Source organism: Drosophila persimilis, unplaced genomic scaffold (genome assembly GCF_003286085.1).
Source record: "Drosophila persimilis strain 14011-0111.01,24,50 unplaced genomic scaffold, DperRS2 tig00000002-arrow-pilon, whole genome shotgun sequence".
NCBI lineage: Eukaryota > Metazoa > Arthropoda > Insecta > Diptera > Drosophilidae > Drosophila > Drosophila persimilis.
In genome coordinates, this window is record NW_020825289.1 from 22,537,980 (window position 1) to 22,559,366 (window position 21,387).

At 47.6% G+C, this 21,387-nt stretch overlaps 1 protein-coding gene across 6 annotated transcripts; it reads left to right on the plus strand.

Annotated features, from left to right (window-relative positions):
- The first annotated feature begins 53 nt into the window (after positions 1 to 53).
- On the plus strand, positions 54 to 19,752 carry LOC6601567 (RNA-binding protein fusilli). Of its 6 annotated transcripts, XM_026985183.1 has the most exons (13): positions 1,770 to 2,471; positions 5,372 to 5,776; positions 9,318 to 9,629; positions 11,194 to 11,470; positions 11,535 to 11,624; positions 11,701 to 11,755; positions 12,744 to 12,854; positions 12,994 to 13,264; positions 13,332 to 13,652; positions 13,734 to 13,880; positions 13,945 to 14,182; positions 18,219 to 18,454; positions 18,535 to 19,752. In XM_026985183.1, exons 2-13 carry the CDS (start codon positions 5,648 to 5,650, stop codon positions 18,997 to 18,999), a joined length of 2,652 nt encoding a protein of 883 aa, XP_026840984.1. In that variant the 5' UTR covers positions 1,770 to 2,471; positions 5,372 to 5,647; the 3' UTR covers positions 19,000 to 19,752. The 6 variants fall into 6 exon arrangements, with proteins under 6 accessions (XP_026840982.1, XP_026840981.1, XP_026840980.1 ...); XM_026985182.1 differs by having other exon boundaries at positions 1,769 to 2,471; positions 13,332 to 13,880; XM_026985181.1 differs by lacking the exons at positions 1,770 to 2,471; positions 18,219 to 18,454; positions 18,535 to 19,752 and adding an exon at positions 54 to 72 and having other exon boundaries at positions 13,332 to 13,880; positions 13,945 to 15,613.
- Positions 19,753 to 21,387: the final 1,635 nt, after the last annotated feature.

Sequence of the window (21,387 nt, forward strand, 5' to 3'; positions counted from 1 at the left end):
CCGTTCTTTCAGGAATAAGCCGATACTTATCGTAGCTTTCAACCGTGTCACGCGGCCAGCTCTAACGCACAGGTAAGCGACCCACGCACACACACACATGCACTCCCTCTCTCTGTCTCTCTATATATCTACAGTCGCTCTCTGCCTACCGTTTAGACCAAAACGCGTTTGGATTCCTCAAGTGTTAGCCATTAGGTCGCCGTCGTCGCTTGTTGCTTGTGGCGCTACAGCAGCTCCGCCAACGATCTAAAGAGTCTTATAATTAAGTAGTGGATTAATATTCGAATATATAAAATAGCCAACCGATGGCCAAAAGTGAATCTATATAATGTTCGAGCCTCTAGCGCTGCCCCCGAAAAACAAACAGGTATGTACGTAGGCAGTTTTGTTGGTAGTTGAGCAAGCGAAGAGGAAGAGCGGCGGTGCACAAACACAACGTAAAAAGTACAGGTGTATGCGTGCGGGTGCGCTTGTTGTATTGGTATTGGTGGAGCGGAGCAGGCGGCGCAGGTAACTTCTCCAGAGAGAATGACAGTAGAGAAAGAGAGCGAGCGTGTCACGCTCATTGAGCGTAACTGTCTTGCGTAGCGTGGGAAAACTACAAGCGAGGAGGGGGGTCGGGCAGAGGCGTCGTTGCAATCACAGCGCAAAGCTTGGGCCAAGTCAAAATAACGGTGTGCTTTGGCAAAGCTCTATTCGAATTGCAGTTCCATTCGAGCTTTGTCAACTCTCTCCTCTCTGCGGAGTTTGTTTACGGGCCACCAACCAACTTGAAGGTACATATGTATGTACATTCATATGTACATATGCCTATTGGCGAACAGACTCGAGAGAGCATTCGGGTTTTACATGGACTGCGTGTGCGTGCTGGAATCTGGCTTGGCATTCCACCACCACCTCCATACACCTGAGCCAAAGGCGCAAGCTCTCGCGAGAGTGCGCTCTCTCCAGTAGGTTGCGCTCTTGCGCACAAACACTCGAATCACACACGTTGAGCGCAGCTCATTTACCTTCGTACCTACCTGTGGGGGGATCAGTTTTTGTCCTCTCTCGGTGGGTTTTTCTCTCTCGGATGTAGTGGTGGCCACGTATATACAGTAGCGGCGAAAAAAATAGCACTGCTAGTCACAACAGTCTTTACGGAACACCAACAAAAATAGCACTGAAAACGCTTTTGTGAATTAAATTCCCAATTCTTTAAAATATGTTTCTAAGAAGAGAGACGCGAACAAAGGTCGCGATATTCCCATTTCCGGTAAAACTACTGGTTCGTGATAGCAAAGAGGACCTATTTAATTTGGCCACAGAGCTAAAAAGGAATCGTATGAAATCGCCAAGTACTAGGAAAGCTATATCTTGCTTACAAGAACGTAAAATGGGTGTCCGAGGAAAAGTCCACTTTTGACGGGAAGGAATGGGGGAAAAAATTGAGTATGCAAAATAGCACTAAAGTTGGCCCAAGGATAAATAAAAAACATCCTGTGGTCCGATGAATGCCAACATCTATTTTTTGGTGGAAAAGGGTCTTGATCTTATGTGAGACCACTACCTAATGTAGAACAATAACCCCCTAAATCATTAGAAATAGAGAAGCAAACATAATCGCTATTTTTTTCGCCGCAGCTGTATATATATGTACCATATATATATTCTTGTTTAGGAAAAGAGCGCGAATTACCGTTCGAATGTTCGTCGAGGCAGGTTCGGTTCGTTGCGCGCGCTCCATCGTCGCTCGTTTATTTCAAATCGCAGGAAAATTAAGATTCTTAACTATCCTATGGTTTTAGAACGAATTATACCAAAATATATCTAAATATTCTGTGCTGTCTCCCAGCTTGGATCAAAACGGACGCGACGGTCGCTTGAGTCGAAGAGCTGGACACACATACACGCAGATACACACTTACTCACACACCTCTCTTGCTCCGGCCAAAAACTAGAAAAAAGACAACAGCTAAAAGTGGTAGTAACAGGCGAAGAAGAAGCAGTAGCAGCAGCAGTGGAGGCAAAAAGTGACTTGTTTTTTGTTTGCTTGTATACGCCGACGTCGGCGCTAACGCTCCGATCCATACCCGCTCTGACTCCCCTTCGTCCGTATGTCGGTATTAAGATCGCGGTCTAAGCAAGTGTACTAGTCTCTAATCAAAGCAACTAGACGCCAAGGCAGTGCAGGCATTGGGTGCTAACAATACAAGATATCATATAAACATCAACACAACTACACACACAGGTGTGAGCGTGTAGGCGAGAAAAGAAAGTGCAATAAAAACCAAAAATTGTAAAAAAGCCAAAAGTGCAATATGTATACAAAGTGTTGAAAAGAGACAAGCAAAAAAAAAACAGTTAAATCGCCGCGCATCGAGTGATAGAGAACGAGCTGTCACAGAAGGAGGAGAGCAGAACAAGAAATCATTTACACACCAACCTGTTGCGTCAAGGAATCCGATTGAGTAGAGATTCTGTTGCCACAGGTGAGAAATCTACTGAGCATCATCACAAAAGAGTGAATGAACAGAGACAACGGCCCCGCCGTGTAAGGTGGATGCGCACACAAAGTGAAAACATATTTACAGTTAGCAAAGACCAAGAAAACGAAGAGAGAACTGAGTGAAAGAGCAGCAGTGGTAGAGGCTGGGACTTGTATAGGAGACCAATACCCTCCACAGAGTACGACATATAAGTTTAGGTGTGTGCCCGGTCATAGTTGAACCTTAAGTTAGAATGTCATTCGGATAAGATAATATAACAAGATACGACCCGACTTAAAACTCAATTCCGAAGTTCGATAAGTTCAGGAATGCTAGATACAAGCAATTTAACTGCAGGTGGAGTGCCAAATAGGGTATTTAGGAGTCGAATCGTCTTCGAAACAATAACCACCAGCTGCACTTGTTTCTTGCGTGAGAGCGAACATAAGAGTGAAAAGAGGGAGACAGAGAGAGAGAGAGAAAGAGTGCTGGCAGCCTGAACTAACGACTTACTTTTTTCTTTTCTGGCAAAATAACTTTGGCAATTGGCATTTCTGGCCAACAATTTGCGCAATCATTAGTTTCCTGTTGCCCCAACGGCCAGAGGCACACGACAGCCAGCAGATTTGCGAGCGGGAACAGTGTAGTGCATAAAACAGAAAAACTTGCGCAATTATTAATTTAATAAGCAAGACCAAAAAAAAAAAAACGCTGTAAAATCTACTCGCTTTCTGGTTTACCAATCAGCAGGCAACAATTCATTAATTGCATTGGCTTTTTGTTGCTCTTGTTGCTTTTGCTGCTGCGCCTGTCACTAATTTATATTTAATCACCAGCCTTATTGTATTGTCTTTCAAAAGCGTAACGGCCACCAGTCGTGGTCCGGTCTTCGGCTTCGGCTTTGGCTTCCACTTGGGCTTCGTCTCCGTTTAGTTTGATTTTGCGTTATAGTCGGTTATTTTAAGTTTCTTCTTTTAATTAATGCTCCAGCCCTGTTCCATTGTCTTCTGACCCATTCGTGCGGTCCATCTTAATTGGGCCCAAACGCGTGAACCGTTATTCATTAATGAAAAGCGCACGTTCAGGGAGGGAGGGTATTCCCGGTTTCCCAGGTTTCTCAAGTGCGCAACGAAAGTAAGAACTTTCATATATAACAGTACTGATCCCCCTGCCATTCCTCGACTTATGATAAAAGTGGTGGACCGAATTAGTAGATCAAGAAGTTTTCTAGTGTTTTTCGGCTTAAGTACTGGAAAGGAACAGTCCAGAACAGGAAATAAACTACTTTAGAACAAATTTTCCATTGCGACATTGATTCGGGGGTCAACAGGCAGACGGTTGCCGTGAACCTAACCCTAGGGATCGCACACGGGGGCTTTTGGCTGTCTGAAGTGCCCGGTAAACCAGTTTAAAGTTATAGCTAGTGACTCTATCCCATGGTGGGCACCTCCCAAAGTGTTCTTTAGGGCGTATCTGGGGCTCGCCAAACGTGGGAATCCACTAATCATGTGATAGTAGCGGCAAAAATGGTCACAGGGCGTATAAGGGGAGGGCGGCGATGCAAAAAGCATACAGTAAAACAGTAAAAAGCAAACGTCATAAATTGCAAAAGATTGCACAAGCACACAACCACAATCGCTCATTAAGAGATGGTCACTCTAAAGCCACCAAGGCTGGGATGAAGGAAGCCGAGAGTGAAAAGAGTCAACTAATCATGCGCTGCCTCCCCATCCTACCCCTCCAGTGTGCTATCGACCAGGTGGAAACAGGGAAAAAAGGGAGAGAGAGGGAGAGATAATAAATCTGCTTAAGCAGTTTGAGTTATTAGGCAAGTGTGGGACATTAAAGCAAGCCGAGCCGAGCGATATGCCATATATGTTCATATAGTACTCGTAGTACTCGCAGATCCCACTCGACTCGAATCGGATCGGACCCAGCTCGACCCGCGGGAAGTGCTTTTGCTTCTGGCTTAATTACGAATGCTTGGCCTTTTGCACGTACATATGCATTATTTTAAAATTTAATTGCAACAAAGAGTAATCCCATAAAGTGCGCTCCGCTCCATACAGAAACTGAGGACAGAGCAGATAGCAGTGAGCAGCGACAGCGCCTGCGCACCACGATTAACCCATGATCGCCATCTTGATGAACTTTGCCAGTAAGTCAGCGAGCCAGTCAGCCTGTGAGTCGGACAGAGAGTCGGAAAGACAGTCAGCTGGTCTGTTGCTTGGGCTCTGGAGTGTTTTTCTGTTTTCATTAAAAGTAAAAATTTTCACATTAAAAATTCTCATAAAATTGCACTGTAATTTTTCGTCGTTGGCGTTGTCGTTTTCGCCGTACTTCCACCTTGTCGTGGAGCGAAATTAAATTTCAAATCGCCATGCGGGTTAATACTTTAATTTCAATTTGACCCTTTTGACGTCAATGCAATGGTAGCAGTAGCAGCAGTCTTAGAAGGTACTACAAATGCAAGTGAACGGCGGCAAAGCTGCACGCTGAACTTGCTTCATTCCATGCTGGAAGCTCCATTCAGGGGAACAAGGAAACCAGAAAACTACTGGCAAAACAAACTGAAAACCTGGACAGCTGATTGAATTGCATATTCAAGGTGTCAAAGTGTCAAGCCTTGGCAAGTTTCACGAATAGTCGTCGGACTTTGACTTTCGTTTTTTGAATTTTTTTGTTGCTTTCCGTAATTTGTTTTTTTTTCGTTTTTTGTTTTGTTTAGTTTCGATTTGTTGGTTTGGAAATTTTTTAGTACGAGCCAATTCGCTTTGTTTGACATTTCTTGAACGCACTCGTAATTAGTGTTTTTATATGGCCAGCGGCCGGGCGGGTATACGTTTAAAGTCCAAGTGCCTTGTGCAATCATCCCAACTCTCGTTCTTCTGTTCCATTCGCAGGCACAGCTAATGGCCGAGAGGCAGCCGTGAGATGCAGTCCCGCTAAGCCAGCACAGTAAGAGAATGCTTGAAGTCCGCTAGAAGCACGGAACCGCCCGGAACCCCAAACACCAAAGCACTGAACGCTGGAATGTGGCATAATCATTATTATCATCAGCAGCCGCAGCAGCAGCAGCAGCATCAATAGCCAGATCGATCTCCTCAAAGATAATTAAACCATCATTAGCATCAACAGCTCCAGCACCAACTTTAGCTCCAGCGAGAGAGAAACATAAGATGCAGGTGCCCGAGCACGTTGTCTCCCTGTACATCGCCACCTGTGGCCAGAATGGACCCGGACTTGGATCTGACGAGAAGGAGATCATACTGCTCGTCTTCGTTCTGCTGGAGGTCGCCACGGGTCAGGTGAGTTATTGAACATTCATAAGGGGATACCGGCACCGTCCCTCTCTGATCTTTCTGGCGCCGCCCACTGTTCACCATTTTGTTTGACGGCTCATCATTCGCTCGACTCGGTCTCTTGCTCGTTCGCTGGCTCGGGCTTTCTTCTACGCCTTAATTAATGAATGCTGTGCGATAACGGTCCCCCACTTACACAACGACACACTCACAAACACCTACTCATGAGCATACTGCAGTTTGGCGTGGTATGGAGTGGTTTGGTATGGTGTGTCGCTCGTTGATTATGTTACAAAAGCAACGAAAACAAAACTCTCTTGCCTTTGATTCGCCACCAAAAACCAAGGCGAAGAAAACGCAACAGAGAAAGCCGAAGCCGGGAATACCCCTTAGAACATTAATCACCAGAGATTTAAATTCAAATAAGTGCAACTATATTCAAAGAGAGTAAAGAATCGAGCAATCTCTATCAATTTGGGATCCTCCAAAGAGGATCTCCTAAAGTAGAAGTGTTTGATTATGTTTTTGTAAATCCATCCCAAACGGAGGGAAACATTATATTGTAGACATAGATGGATATTTGCATATTTTAAGTTTACCAAGCGTTTGACACTCATAGTTTGGAAAAAAAGCTTTAAAAATCCGAGGGAAGGCGATGGCGGTTGCATCTTCTCGTAGACCCTCGCACGGCATTACGAAATCCCTTAACAAACTATCGCCCGAGACAGTCCGACTTGACTCAACTCGAGAGAAACAGCCATTAAAAACTGTTTGCTTTGGCTCCAAAGCTAAGTTTTCCAAGAAAGTACACAATCTAAAAATGAAAATGATGTAATGGTTTGGTTTTGGACTGGAGATGTCTCGAAAGTCCCAGTGTCGTCAGTGTATCTCCCATCCGTTCCAATCCAATCTGATCCAAACCAATCCAATATAATAACTCTATTAGTATCATCTGCTTTCCCCTGCGGGAGTCTCCTCCCCTGCCCCTGGTTTCAATGATGTTTTTAAATCGCAATTCTATTTGCCCAATACTCGACGACAGTCTTGACTGCACACAAACTTGGATGTCGCTGGATGTCGTTGTCTCGGGGGTTGGATGGAGCTGGACAGAGTTACGTGGCGGCCAGTCAATTGCCAGAGGAGGCTGCGTGTTTAGGCACTAGATATAAGTACCCGCCGATATAAGGTTGTTTCTCGAGCCCATGATGGAAATCGTTGCCATTTTCCGCCATTTGGGTTAGGGGAGGAGTGGGAGTGGTAGTTGGAAGAGGGATAGCTCTTGAAGCTATTTACGGGTATTTACCTGATGTTTGCCTGCACACGAAGTTGACATTGTCTCGATTCTATGAGTGGCCGAACGGAGCACGCAACCTTTTAGCAAATGCAGCCTCTCCTCCAACTTCTATACCGCTTAAGTGGCAATTAATGGCGGCAGGGGCAGAGTCAGAGACAGCATCTGCGGCAGTGGCACTGCGTGGTTCGCAATTATTTGAATCTCCGACCAAGTCGGACTTAACCGAAAGCCTTGACTCTGTGCCCTGTTCGGGTGTCATAGCATCTAGACCACGTCCATCTGTCCAGCTTTTGTTGTTGACGAGGCCGCCAAATTATTATCTATATAAATTAATTGCTCCGCTCTTCGGCTCTGACTATGGCTCTTTGCTTTACAGCGGCTTTCGCAAAACGTTTCGACTTTGGGGCCAATTTTTATGCTAATCTGTTCGGTGAGTCCCCGCCGCGGAAGCCATTCGAAAAGATGTTATTAGTGGAATTATGAGTATTTCATTTTTTTTTTTGCTAGTATTCGGACAGGTCATGGGGTCAAGCTTCGCTCGAATTTCTCCGAAATCCTATTCCTCCCCGCAGACACCCCCTTTACGCTTTAATGAGGTGCCCCTAGACCAGACCAGAGGGGACATCTGAATAAAATATAATTTTCTGGAATATATTCTACGAACATTTGAATACCAAATAAAGTCAGCGCGAAATTTATGGTAATTTGGTGAGCCACCTAATGGATGAACGGCAATGCGCGTCTGGTGGAATCCGCCTGAACCCGACGCGATGTCCCGTCCCGATTGATACCTATCTACATATATCGGAAGCAATTTCGGACTGATAACGTAATAAAGTGCTTCGTTTGGCCAGTGCTTCGCGGGCGGGCCAGGTCAGCCATCCGCAACGCCTTCGTCATCGTCATCGTGACGGGAATAGTGAGGGCGGTTGGACTTGGCCAGACATAGAAATCACAGGCAAATTATTATTGGATTTGCTGACGCGTCTGATAATGGGCAATATGCTTTCCGATTCCGACATCAATTGTAATGCCTAATGAAGCAGGCTTGTACTGGTATGGAAGGGTATACTCGTATGATATTAATATACGTATCTGAACAGTCCGAAGTAGAACGACGAAGATTAGAGTGTCTCGCTTTTCAAAATGGAGACTCGCTCTGAGAGCGATCTCAGGCGATGCTGAACCGTTTCCATGTCTATTGGTTTTTTCTGTTATAGATTTCTTGTTGAGGAGCAATTTACTTGATTTGATACGTGGAACATGTACAGCACAAAGGCGCAGTAATTGGCATGTTAATTGCAGGCTAGTTATGACTCGTATGGCAACAATTAAAGTTAATTAACATTCGATCACAAACTGCAAACAGTCGCCAGAGTGGGGAGAGTGAGGGGAATCTCTGCGAATCTCTGCTCTCTGGCTCCACTTCTCCAAAAATTTGAGCTCTTGGCTCTGGCGATAATTCAGCTTAAATTTCACTGAAATTTCATTCATGGCCACAGATTACGTCGAACTAATTATCAAGTGTGGCTAAATGCAACGATTTCCCATCCATCGCATTCGGGGACATCCATTCGAAAATTCGAATCGGCATAATTAGGGGCGGGCTTAACCCCAAACCCGAAACCCAATGTGGGGTGTAGTGCGAGGGCTCTTCGATGAATTTAACATGACCGACACTCATAAATATTTCATTATCTCTGTGACGATCCTCTGTATTGTTCAGGCATTCAATGGCTATGCAAATCGCTGGCCTCAAATCGGAAAACAAAGAAAAGTACAAGTTTAGTTCTCCTTTTGCCTCAGCAACCCCCACCACCCAGTCCGACCAGGGCCCAGCGATCCATTAGCATAGGGCCCAACTACCTGCAGGGGATACAGCTGGCTCCGATTCCGAAGCCTATTCCAATTCCAATTCCGATTCGTATCGTCTCCTTTGCATATCCGCTGACGTAAGTTCCAGTCTTGTTGCCCCCAGGGGTAGGGGAGACACGAAGGTACTCATTTGAAGGCTAAGAAAAATCCAGAAGCTTTGCTAGTGATTCGCAGGTGTACCCCACTATCGGATGTTAGAGATAGGAACCGCTGTTGTGGCCAAGAGCAGCGTGCCGTTGCCGGGTCCGTACCCGTGCCCGTGCCCCACTTGATAAGCGTAGGGGGAACAGCAGTCATGCTTACACAGACATTACTTTGATTAGGTAGCAACTCAAAGTAATTCCCACTAATGCTGCCATCTAAATCTCCCCTCTACAGATCATCGGCACCAAACAAATACTCGTCCGGCCCGATGGCTACTTCATCAAAGACCGCACCACCTCGACCTCCTCGGACCCCTCGAACGTCACCAGCAGCAACACGGCCTGCTCCCCGCCTCTGGCGGGCATTGGCATCGGAGCCATCGATGGCAATGTCAATGCGAATAGCAGCGCCTCGAGCAGCATCGGCAGCGGAACGGGGAATGGAAGCAGCTCAGCGAACGGCGTTCTCGAGAACAGCAGCGAGCTGATTCTGCCGATAGCCGAGGCCCAGGCAGCGGGAAAACCGCTCAACGAAGCCATCGAGGAGGTACGTATTCTCTAGGTGGAGAGAGTCGAAAGGTAGAGCACGTTGTTTGGGTTCTGTTTGGATTTGTTGTTATCAGGTGGAACCGGCTCCCAAATCCGATAAGATTAGGCCTACACCACACACCGAGCCGCTGCAGATCTAGAGGAGTGCGGGGGAAAGAGAAAGTGAAGGAAGGGGTGGAGAGATGAGAGCTATTTATGGAACCCACCCTCAAAGTGACTCGCTGCCAGAAATCTGAACCCACTCCAAAGTATTAATGGGGCAGGCATCGAGTTACGGTCTGCCAACAGGCAAAGATGAACGACATTAATGGTGTTGCGTGGTATATGAGGCACCAATGTATCTGATAAGAACCGATTCGGACTAGAATTCGGATTCAGAATACGATTTCAGAGAGAGACACGATAAGTGGACGCATTTATTGCTGCGTCATGGGGGATTGCATTTATTCCCTCGATTCCACATAACCTTTGGGGATTCGGATGGGTCACAGTCACCCCACCCCCGCGAGTCTGTTTCGGAGTCGGAGTCGGGGGAATACCTACTGGGGTAAGCCTCCATCCAGAGAAATCTACCAGCTGGCAGAGCCGGGAAATATCGTTCTGTAGACACCACATACATATTTACATATGTAACTACTTATTCGACGACACAGATAAAAGATCTCGATACGGACAGCGACAGCGAAGGCGACAATGACAGCGAGAGGCGCAGTATTGCGAAATGTTGGCCAGAGCTGATTCATTGCGGATTCTACTATTTGCATTTCCTCCGATTACATCCGATTAGAGCGAGTCATAATGAGTTTTCTTTCTTTCTATGCCTCTTGAAGGGGTTTTAAATGAACTCTGATCTATGTAGATTCATGGGATTCTCTTTCATCCATTAATCCACTTTATACAAAGGCTTACATAGGTGGAGACTAGAATCAATCCCATTGGCCATCGCATTTCTCACTTGGGAGTGCATCCGTGAGCGTCTTGTGACGCAAGTGTCTGAGAGAATGGCAGAGAAAAGAGCAGGAAACGCGAGCTTGAAATACTAATTGGCTGAATCGATAGGGCCAAGAAAAAGCCAAGGGCCAAGAGGGAGGGGATGCGAAAGTCAGCAGTCAGCTGCGGATGCAGATGCGAATGAACCCCTCTAATTCAAGGTGGATGCTATCAGTGGATTTTGTGATTGGATTGCTGTGATCTGGCTGGCGATTCCTTGGGGCCTGCCCCGGATTGTAATGCGACATTAAGCCGTGTTATTTTTACTCACGATGACATGGCTGAATGCCGCTGGTGTCTGCTGCTGGTTGCTGGCTGCTGCTCGTTTAATTGCCAATAATTGCCAGCAACTATGGCGGTGGCAGAGTCGACTAAACGGGTTTAGGCAAATGGCATTGGAGTGTAGTCGCAGCCTAGAAATGTGGCACCAATTGTGACCCGAGATACCTTTCGGCGAGAAGCGGTTGGAATGAAGCGGCATTTCACTTGCCACTGAACCTTTGCACCTCGATCTCTCTCCCTCGCCTGATTGGAAATTTTACTGACTCGTTGACTCTCCCTCCCGCTTGCAGTTCGATGACTACCTTCGGTCTCTATCGCTGCACGACACAGACATCCAGATGATCACGGATGGTCAGCTGCCCCTGAGGCAGTGCCTGCACCGCGAGGCCTGCGCCAAGGATGTGGAGCTGCCTGCCTACTACAATCGGTTCAGCGACCTGCGCAAAGAGTTCCTGCGCTACAAGTCCGGAGATCTGTCGCGGGCCCTGGTCCCCATCAAGGACATAAAGAAGATGCTGCAATCGCCCACACTGCCCGTGCCCCAGTCCATCGGAGAGATGCTGAATGGTGAGTGGCAGTCGATTTCATCTTCCTTTTACTAATTACACGATCCATTTTCCCCCTGGAACAGAGCTCAATACGACGTCGGTGGAGGACAACGGCTTCTACATACGCGAATCTCGCGACATGGTCACTGTGATTCAGACCCTCCTCCAGGCAGGTGAGTACACGATTCACATTGGTTTATCGTTTTATCGGTTTTGAGTGCTCTAAGTATATGCTCCTTTGCTTTTCAGGTCACAAATTCGCCTCAAACGAGTTGGTCACCCTGAACCTGGAACCTGGAATTTGGTGAGTAGCTCCCCTCTCGTTACTAAACAACTGCAAAAAGCGAGTAGCTGATTCAATTCTTGTCGTGCTCTTCGAGTGCCCCAAAAAATACTCACTCAAAGCAAAAAGCCGAGAACCGAACCCATAAAAATCGACTAAAAGATACCCCAAACACTGGAAGGCGGCACGAAGCTGCGCTGGAACGTGGTCGTCGTTGTGGTTGTCGCCTTCGTCTTTTTGGTTGCTGCCTCGTCAGTTGCCGTTTGGATTGGGGAGCGATAAGAGCTCGGGCGTCTTCGAGAAAATCGGTGGAGTACATACTGCCAGCCAGCTGTAAGGCGATCATCGGGTCAGAACGGATCGGATCGCGTCGTAACTGTGAACCAGAGTCGGCTTTTGTGTGTGTTTCGCATGGAATGAATGCACGGCTCTTGTTATCGCTATTGCCTTGGAAAATTCTACCAGCGTAGAAGGAAACGTCTTGCCCTCTGCCGGACCCTGGTCTGTTTCGAACTATACACTCATAAAAATATTCAATTAGTGGAAAGGTACTCTGCACTAGAATCCACCACCACTCCCCCTTCAACTCCAACTCCTTTGGAGTGGATCAGCCAACTGATTTGGTTATTTGTCGTCTGTCTGCCACCATTATTCATATTTTATTTTTTTTTCTGTTTCGGTTTCGGATTGCGTTTCATTTCACTTATTTTTTTTTTTCTGTTTGCTTGGCCCCTTTTATGGATGACATTCTCTGTGTGTTTTCTTGGTGTGTGTGTGTATTAGGAGAGTCAGCAAAAAATTTGTATACTCGTATGTAGTACGCCTTGGCTTGGTAATCGTCGAAAACTCTTGCTGCACATTAAAACGTCGACCAAGTCACGTTTCGCGATCGAAAAGTAGCGACAAAAAGAGACGACAACGCCACCCCCTCTCCATGTTGCATAACGTAGTCCTCTCTTTCCACTGCAATACCAATTCCAAGTATAATTCGAATGTCATCCAATTGCAGCTCAATCGACGACGAGGTCGACGGCAACTGCATCGTGCGCGCCCGCGGACTGCCCTGGCAGAGCAGCGACCAGGACATTGCCAAGTTCTTCCGTGGTCTCAACGTAGCCAAGTGAGTAGCGGAACGGCCAAGCCAACCCATTGATAAGCCTGCTCCCGATAGACGCGGGTTCAGCGGATCACCGTAGATTACAAGCGATCGTCTCTAATCTGGCTTTCTTTCCCTCCTCTCTCCTCCCTCCATCCTATAGGGGCGGTGTCGCTCTTTGTTTGTCCCCACTGGGCAGGCGTAACGGCGAGGCTCTAATCCGCTTCGTCTCCCAGGAGCACCGAGACATGGCGCTGAAGCGGCATAAGCACCACATCGGGGCCAGGTACATCGAGGTGTACCGCGCCTCGGGCGAGGACTTTCTCGCCATTGCCGGAGGCGCCTCCAATGAGGCGCAGGCCTTTCTATCCAAGGGGGCCCAGGTGATCATTCGAATGCGGGGACTGCCCTACGACTGCACGGCCAAGCAAGTGGTAAGTCCTATCAGAGTTTCCTTCCAGAGGGACGAAATTAATCTTTTCGCTCTCGTTTGATCCACAGCTCGAATTCTTTACCACGGGCGAGGCGCCCTGTCACGTGCTGGATGCGAGCGAGGGCGTTCTTTTCGTGAAGAAGCCGGATGGGAGGGCCACTGGAGACGCCTTCGTGCTGTTCGCCAACGAGGGGGATGCCCCGAAAGCGCTGGGGCGACACCGCGAGTCCATTGGGCAGCGATACATCGAGCTCTTTCGCTCGACCACCGCCGAGGTGCAGCAGGTCCTAAACCGCTCCATGGACCCCAAGACCTTTGAGACAAGCAGCCACAGCCAGCCGCCGCTAATCGCCCAGCTGCCCACTATGCAGCTGCCCCTGCTGCCCCAGGTGGGTGTCGTCACCCATGGCAATGGCCGCGTCCCAGTTCCAGTCCCAGCTAACCTGTGCCCACATCCCCATCCCCCACAGCACCTTATCACTTCGGGAACGACAAAGAACTGCATCAGGCTGCGCGGACTGCCCTACGAGGCCATGGTGGAGCACATTCTCCACTTCCTGGACGACTTTGCCAAGCACATCATTTACCAGGGCGTGCATATGGTGATTAATGCGCAGGTGAGTCGGGGATCTACCTTCAGCTATACTTTGGAGACTTTTGCTCAAGCAACTGTCATTCTAGGGCCAGCCCAGCGGCGAGGCCTTCATTCAGATGGACTCGGAGGACTCCGCGCGGCTCTGCGCCCAGCGCAAGCACAACCAGTTCATGGTCTTCGGAAAGAAGTTCCGCTACATCGAGGTGTTCCAGTGCTCCGGCGACGACATGAACATGGTCCTCAACGGCGGACTGGCCTCGCCCGTCGCCCAGGCACCGGCCCACCACGGCCACGCCCACAAGCAGCCCTCGCTGCTATCCACGGGTATGTTAGCTCAGTCGCCGCCGACTCCAACCGGCGCCCAGTCGGCCATCTCCGGCTCACACACACACCCGCACGCACACTCGCATTCGCACGCCCAGGGTCCCGTCTCCACTCACCATGGCTTGCCCACGTCCCCAGCACTCCTGGCGCCCCTTAGCTCCACCTCAGCCGCTGCTGCGTCCGCTGGCGGACTGGCCTCCTTCATGGCCTCTCAGCCATCGGCCGCCGCCGCCCACTCTTCGCTGCAGAACGCAGCCGTGGCCCTAAGCTCCCTGTCGGGCCAGGCCCCACCCGGATACCCCCTCAACTTCTCGCTGCCGCCGCCCTCCTCCCAGGCGGCCGCCAGTCCCGCCCTACTCGCACAGCAGCAGGCGCAGTTTATAGCCCAGCAGAGCCTTCTGGTGCGCCAGCAGGCCGCCGCAGCCCTGGCCGCCGAGCAGCAGCAGCAGCTTTACGCCAACGCCATGCTCCAGTCGCACCCCCTCTACCTGCAGCAGCACCAGCAGCAACAGCAGCAGCAGCAGCAGCTCTATGCCAATGCAATGCTGCAGTCGGGCCAGCCCCAGTTCGTGTTCATGCAGCGGCCTTACATGCCGCATTTTCCCCTTGGCTACATGCAAGCTGGAGCGGCTGGCAGTGCCTCTACCTCGGCCCTGGCCCTCGCACAGGCTCAAGCCCAGGCACAGGCTCAGGTGCAGCCACAGTCGATGAAGCGGTCGTACGAGAACGCCTTTCAGCAGGAGGCGGCTGGAGCAGCGGCTGCAGCCAGTGCGGCCAAGCGGGCGCTCACTCGCACGCCTAGTAGCGTCTACTCGTACTACAATCCGGGCATTTGAGGCAAGCCTCCGCATACAAGTCGATTTCGCGACATCTCCAGCACTTCGTGCACATTCCGCTTCGCTCCATTCCGTTTGCAATCCATTGTGAGTGGCGCCGGAGTGCTATATAAACATATACATAGACATATAAACCACACATCTATCCACGATCCACGCATATCATGTTCCATCATGGCAACCCACAGAGACACACACATGTATACCAGACATATTTTAGAGCTTTATTTTATAGTGAATCGATTTCGTTACCGGAAAAGAATGGAATGAGAGTAGCCTTAAGTAAATGAGTACTCTTCTTGTATGGAGTACTCGTAGCAGCATAAGCATTCCTGTCTATGGTCTAAGCATATACATCTATATAATATCGTACACACGCGCACACACGCACACGCGCTAGCGCACATACAGTCGCACTGCTACTCACACGCATATGAACACCCGTTAACGGAGGATCCCAGAATGATTTGCTCACCTTTCTTCCACATTCGGATGCTTTGAGTGTGTGTGTGTGTGCGCGTGTGCGTGTGGGACAGTGAGGGATTTGGGACGCATAGCTATGTGTGCATTGTTCCCAGTCCTGTCAAACACCCCCCACCGCGATTCGAAGGCAATCAACAGAGGCTAACGTCATTCGTGGAGGAAGTACGGCATGGCCTGGGCCTCGCCCACGCTCATACAGTGCAATCTACTTTTAATGTCTATTCCGGTTCAAACACCACTCCACACTCGCACTTCCCCTACGAATGGCGTCAGGTGTTGGCTCATGCGCTCAAATTTGAACGAAATTCTGTAAGACAATATGTGGAATATCCATAATCGATAAACGCCTAGATATAAGATCGTACCACTTGTAAAATTGGTTGGCATTAATTTTAATCAGTCTGCAATCATTTCCTGTGTCTTTCCTGAGCTCTGTTCTGAACTGAAGTGATCTGAAGGCAGACCTCGGCTGCGATGCGAAAAGCTAACCCTAGATCAAATCAAACCCTAATCCAATCCAATCCACCCACTGATATGCGTTCAATACTTGAATAATCTCGTTGTTTGAATTTCATATCGTGTGTGTGTGCACACATTGTACTATATATATATATATGTATTTAGCATAATCTAGATGTCAATCTGCGAGTATGGTGTAGCTCTTAAGTGTGCGTAACTGGTGTTAGTCGCAAACGGGAACTCTAATATTTCTATCTATCACTCTTTCTATTACTGTCACTCTCCTTTTCTGTGTTTTTTCCCTCGTCCTCACTAATTTAGTTGTTAGTCCTTGGAGGGATGTACGTCTATATATACATCTACATCTACAGACTCGTATGTAGTCCTAGGCCTAAGACCTGCTTATCGTACGTTCGGGCGCTTTAGTGTCTAGTGTGTCCTACTCTCTATGTACGTGATAACGGTAATTGGTGTCTTCCACGGGCTTACATCCACATACACACACACACAAACATGCGAATACGTCGATCGAAGAACGCAGAGCGCAGAGCGCAGAAGAAAGAACGATGGAAGTCGGTTTCCACCTGAACCTGAACCCTATCACTCCTTTTCACTCCCTCCTATCTATCCGCTTCTGATTCTGATGCTTCTCCTGCTGCGTCTAACATTCAGTTTCGTAATGCTAAGAGGGGCATAACGAATGAAAGCCACGGGAAAGATTCGCATAGACTTTAATCCTTAGCCTAATTTACCTTTAGCCTTTAGTACGAGTAGATTCTTTGCGAGTGCGAGTTTGTGGCAATCGAGTGGCTTCCGAATGGGTATGAGGCTAACAGACCCTCCTCCAGCGGCCACTTTAAAGATCTTAAACATCTTAAAAAAAACCAATTATTTACTTAACTAGTTCGTACGCAAACAACAACCAACGTTTTTATTGTGGAACAGATTTTACGATTTTGATATTCCATCTTTTTACCATTAGCTGTTAGTGATCTATCTTTGATTAATTTTTTAATTTTTTATTTTACATCAATAAAATACAACATACCGCCTAAAAACTATCAACGCTCTCTCTCTCCCTGTCTTTCTCTTTTTCTCTCTCTTTCTCTCTCTCTCTCTCTGTAATATACACTTTCTCTCACCCGCCCCCTCTCTCTCGTTCTCCGATTAAGTGTAGAGGATCGACCCCACCTACTAATCCACACAAACAGAAAAACCTACTAACCCATTTATCAATCGATTTCTGCGGGATAATTTTGTTTAAGTGTAACCCTCATTCCCTGTACCCTGTACCCGTACTCTCTCCCGCGATATCCAACGCCAGCCCACCTCACTCCTCCTTCATATATATACATGTAACTGGGCTTAGCTTTACACTCGATCGCGTTTTCAGCGGGGCTGCTCCGCCTCGCCTCGGAGCGGTTGGAGTTGGATGAAGCGGAGATGGAAGCTGCAATAGATGTTTCTGTTTGGGGCTCTGTTTCCGTTTCTGTTTCTGTTTTGGTAATATTCTCGTTTACGTATCCCTAAATGGAATCTCCATCACGATCGTACTAGTCATAGACGCATCTTGTATGTAACTCTGTCCGCTGGCAGGCTGGCCTTCTTCAGCTCTTCGGGTGCATAATCAAATTTTATCTCTAAAGGTTGGTGCTTGGATTAAACAAAAACAAAAAAAAAGGAATTAAAACAAAACTCAAAATTCAAATCAATCAACAAAAAAATCGGCAAATGTCTAAACTTATTCGTATGTGCCCAAATGTTTCATGGTCTCTGGGGTGATAAGAGGTGGTAAGAATACAATACCAATACCAATACTATATTTGTATGTCTCTCCTACCATTTGCAATGTCTAAACGGTGAGTGTTTTGAATACAATTTTACCTCTACTAATCACAAAATTTAATTACTTGTACTAAGATAAGGTCACACACTAACCCAAAAGCAGAAACAACAACAACTACTGCTACTGCAACAAGTGCAACAGTGAGACAAGAACAACAATAAAAACAAGAATAACTGCAACAAATAATTCTGATGAATACTATCGTATTATCTATAAATGTAGACAAATCTGAATCCACGCATATATATTGTATATGCCTAGTACTTCTTCCTTTCAACCAAGCCATACTCACAACACTTACGCCCCCTCCCCCTCCTCAAAATAGTATGCCCCATTATGCATAAGAGAGATTTCCCTTCCAATCGAACTTAAGTTTCTCCGAGTAATCCCCGAGTCTCCCGTCTCCATACAGGTGCCACTGTACTGGGTGCCCACTTCGGACCACCCTTCCAGGCCTACAGGGCAGCACCGCCGCCGTCTCACACGCCGCTCCTGGCCACGCCCCGAAACCACCACGCCCACCACCATCACCATCATGCGTCCACCTTCTATCCGCCACCGCTCGTCTACTGGCCCTACCCGAGCCCGCCCGTCTCGCCCACCACCTACTACAGCCAACCGGCAGCGCACTCGCCCTCGCAGCCTCTGGTGAGTGAAATCTACAGTACAGATACGGTCCCATATCTACATATATACACCGAAGAATACAAATTTGAATTCCTTTTCAGTACCCGCTCGACTTCTTCCCCCCATCACCGCTCTCACCGCCTAGCGTGGCCATTCCGCATACCAGCGCCGGCCTGATACTCACGACAACCAAGGCCGCCGTGTCCTTTGTGCCACCAAAACAGTTCTCTCCAACGACCACGGCCAGTGGCAGAAAGCTGTCCATTCCGATGCTAGGCTATGCTAGTCCGAGTACCAGCCAGCTCGGAGCTTCACCAGAGACTACCTTGAACGGAACCGGAGCGATGTCCTCTCCTACGGCCTCACCAACGGCTTCCGCTACTGGATCTACATTGACGTCGTCGTCGACGCTGCTTAGCATTGACATAAATCATGCCACGTCGACGTCCACGTCTATTCCCACACCATCGCCAGCGCCCATGCTGAAGACCAGCAGCCAGGGGGCGACGGGAGCTGCTTCCACGGCTCTAGTGAGCAACTCCTGCGTAGAGCTTTTCATATCATAGGCTCTCTATGGCTTACGTCCACACGTTTTTAGCAAAGCTTTTGTCTTGCCATTCGAAGAAACATGTCTGTAGTCTAGTTTAGAACCAAATCCGCGTTAGCCGAGTCGAATGGCGAAAGTGGTGAAAGCGGCGAGAGAACGCCGGAACTCCCGAAGTTCGAAAGTCGGACTTTACTGCCCGGAAGGAACAACGATGGAAGGAATCTCGCCGCCGTCTCCTGAATTTCTAAATACTATGTTATATTACCTTATCCGCTAGTGCTAAGTAGGTAGAACGCCCAGTGCAATTAGTGCAATTCAAGATTTTATTTATTCAAGCTGCTGCCCTATATCCAAATATACAATTATTAGCCAATTAGAAAAAGACGAAACCAGAAGAGCAGAAGCAGATAGCAAAAAGCAGATCGAAAAGCAAATACGACAAATTTATCCCTAGTCAATAGTCAAATTATTTATACAATTATCTATTTTTAGCTACATGTTAATGTTATTGAAATTTTGACACGAGTACACCTGCAAAAGTCCGTCGAGCTCAGATGCTGAAGCGATTTTCCATGTTGAGTCCTTACGCTAGAACATATTGTTATTCTTCTGTTATTCTAGACGGAATACCGAATCCAGAACGTAACCGAAGCGACCGTTTCAGATCTGATTTGTTTGTTACACCATTCTCAATGAAAAGATATTATCAATTGTTTATAAAAATATACAGATAAATAACTACGAGCATAAATATATGTAACATATCTCCCAATTGTACGACTTTAAATAGGCAAAATCATAAAAATTCTGGGTTTCCAACCCCATAAAGTATATATATTCTTGATCAGCATCAATAGCCGAGTCGATTGAGCCCTGTCTGTCTGTCCGTCCCTATTAGCGCCTAGTGCTCAAAGACTATAAGAGCTAGAGCAACGATCTTTTGGATCCAGACTTCTTTGATTATTTCAAAATGAAAACAAATGTGAATATTTCAAAACTTCGCCCCGCCCACTTCCGCTCCGCAAAGGACGAAAATCTGGGGATGTTCACAAATCTCAGAGACTATTAACGCTAGAGTAACCAAATTTGTATAAATGTAGAGTTGCGGTCTCCGCATCAAGTCACAACGTCCCCCCTCGTTTTAATTTGTTTTTACGCTATATCTCGGCGGAACAGCGGCATTCCTTCTCCTGATCGGATGTGTTATTAACTAAAATTATGTTTTTATTTATGGGCCGATCTGGCCGTTGCATGTCTTTTCCTGATCGGGAGAGTCCTGCCAACCGTTTGGATGTGCTATTCACGCCATGGCCTGACTAATTTAAATCATTAGAGCATTCTACTACTAAGTATTAAAAAATAACAACAACAATTGGTTAGGTTTCAATATAAAATCATTTATTTCATTAATTGTGAATAAGTGCAATTGTGAAATTGTGAATCAATTAGTTCCACTATCGGTAGGCGACATTATAAATAGCAGATGCGGCGACAACATCCGATATGGCGGTATCATAAATAATACAATACGAGCACTGGGGCGCGACGATGATGATAAATCGCTGACAAATGGCGTTACAAACGGACGAAAGTCCCACCGACCAGTTTAAGAGACACGGTCGTTGTGAACCATCGTCCGGTCGCACCGTACCATTACCGTTGCACATTTAAAATAGATTAAAAGTCGCCGCAGGTGGGACTGCTGGATTGCCGGCAGGAAGGGAGCAAGAGGGCTAGTTCTATGCAGAATCATTTGCTGCAGGTGCCATCTACATCCTTTTCTTGCTCACATGATAATTTATCAACGGCTGGCGCCGCTGCATTGGCCATCCAATAGACCTCCTCCTGGTCGGGGAGGATCCGGATCCATTCAAAAGTGCATTAGGCGTGCTTCTGCTGACAAGTCAGCCTGCGAACAAGAGAAGTAAATGAAAAACTGTTGGTTAATGCGCTGAGGGGCAGATGAAAATATGAGAGAGCGAGTTGCAGTCGCAGTCTCTGGGGGCAAGCATTTTTACGACCGCACACTTGACTAGGCACAGCGCACTGCACTTCCTCTAATGGCACGGAAATGGCCGTATAAATCTCATTTGTAATCGTAGAGCCGAAAAAACTATCGCTAGACAACGCCCCAAGTAGGCAGCCATAATAGAGACGCCGCGTAGAGAAATGGCTGCCTGCAAGAGTTGTAAAACTTTTCGGTGCTGCCACTCGAAACTAAGTCAATAAAAAATGTCCTCGCTCCCATCCCCATTCCATCCAATCCACAGCCAGTGCAACGGGAATGCAATAACAGGGCGGAGAATTGGCGTCGGCATATTTTCGGCAGCCGAGTTAGCAACGACTGCTGTCACCGCCACATCCAGGAAGTTGGGCGAAGGACCTCTTCCGCTTTGGTATTAAGCCA

Bases quoted from the DNA above. Each gene is read 5' to 3' on its own strand.
- LOC6601567 (XM_026985181.1), top strand. From the start codon at position 5,648: ATGCAGGTGCCCGAGCACGTTGTCTCCCTGTACATCGCCACCTGTGGC. The intron at 9,630-11,193 runs GTACGTATTCTC...TCCCGCTTGCAG, and splicing joins TCAACGAAGCCATCGAGGAG to TTCGATGACTACCTTCGGTC. The intron at 11,471-11,534 runs GTGAGTGGCAGT...CCCCTGGAACAG, and splicing joins CATCGGAGAGATGCTGAATG to AGCTCAATACGACGTCGGTG.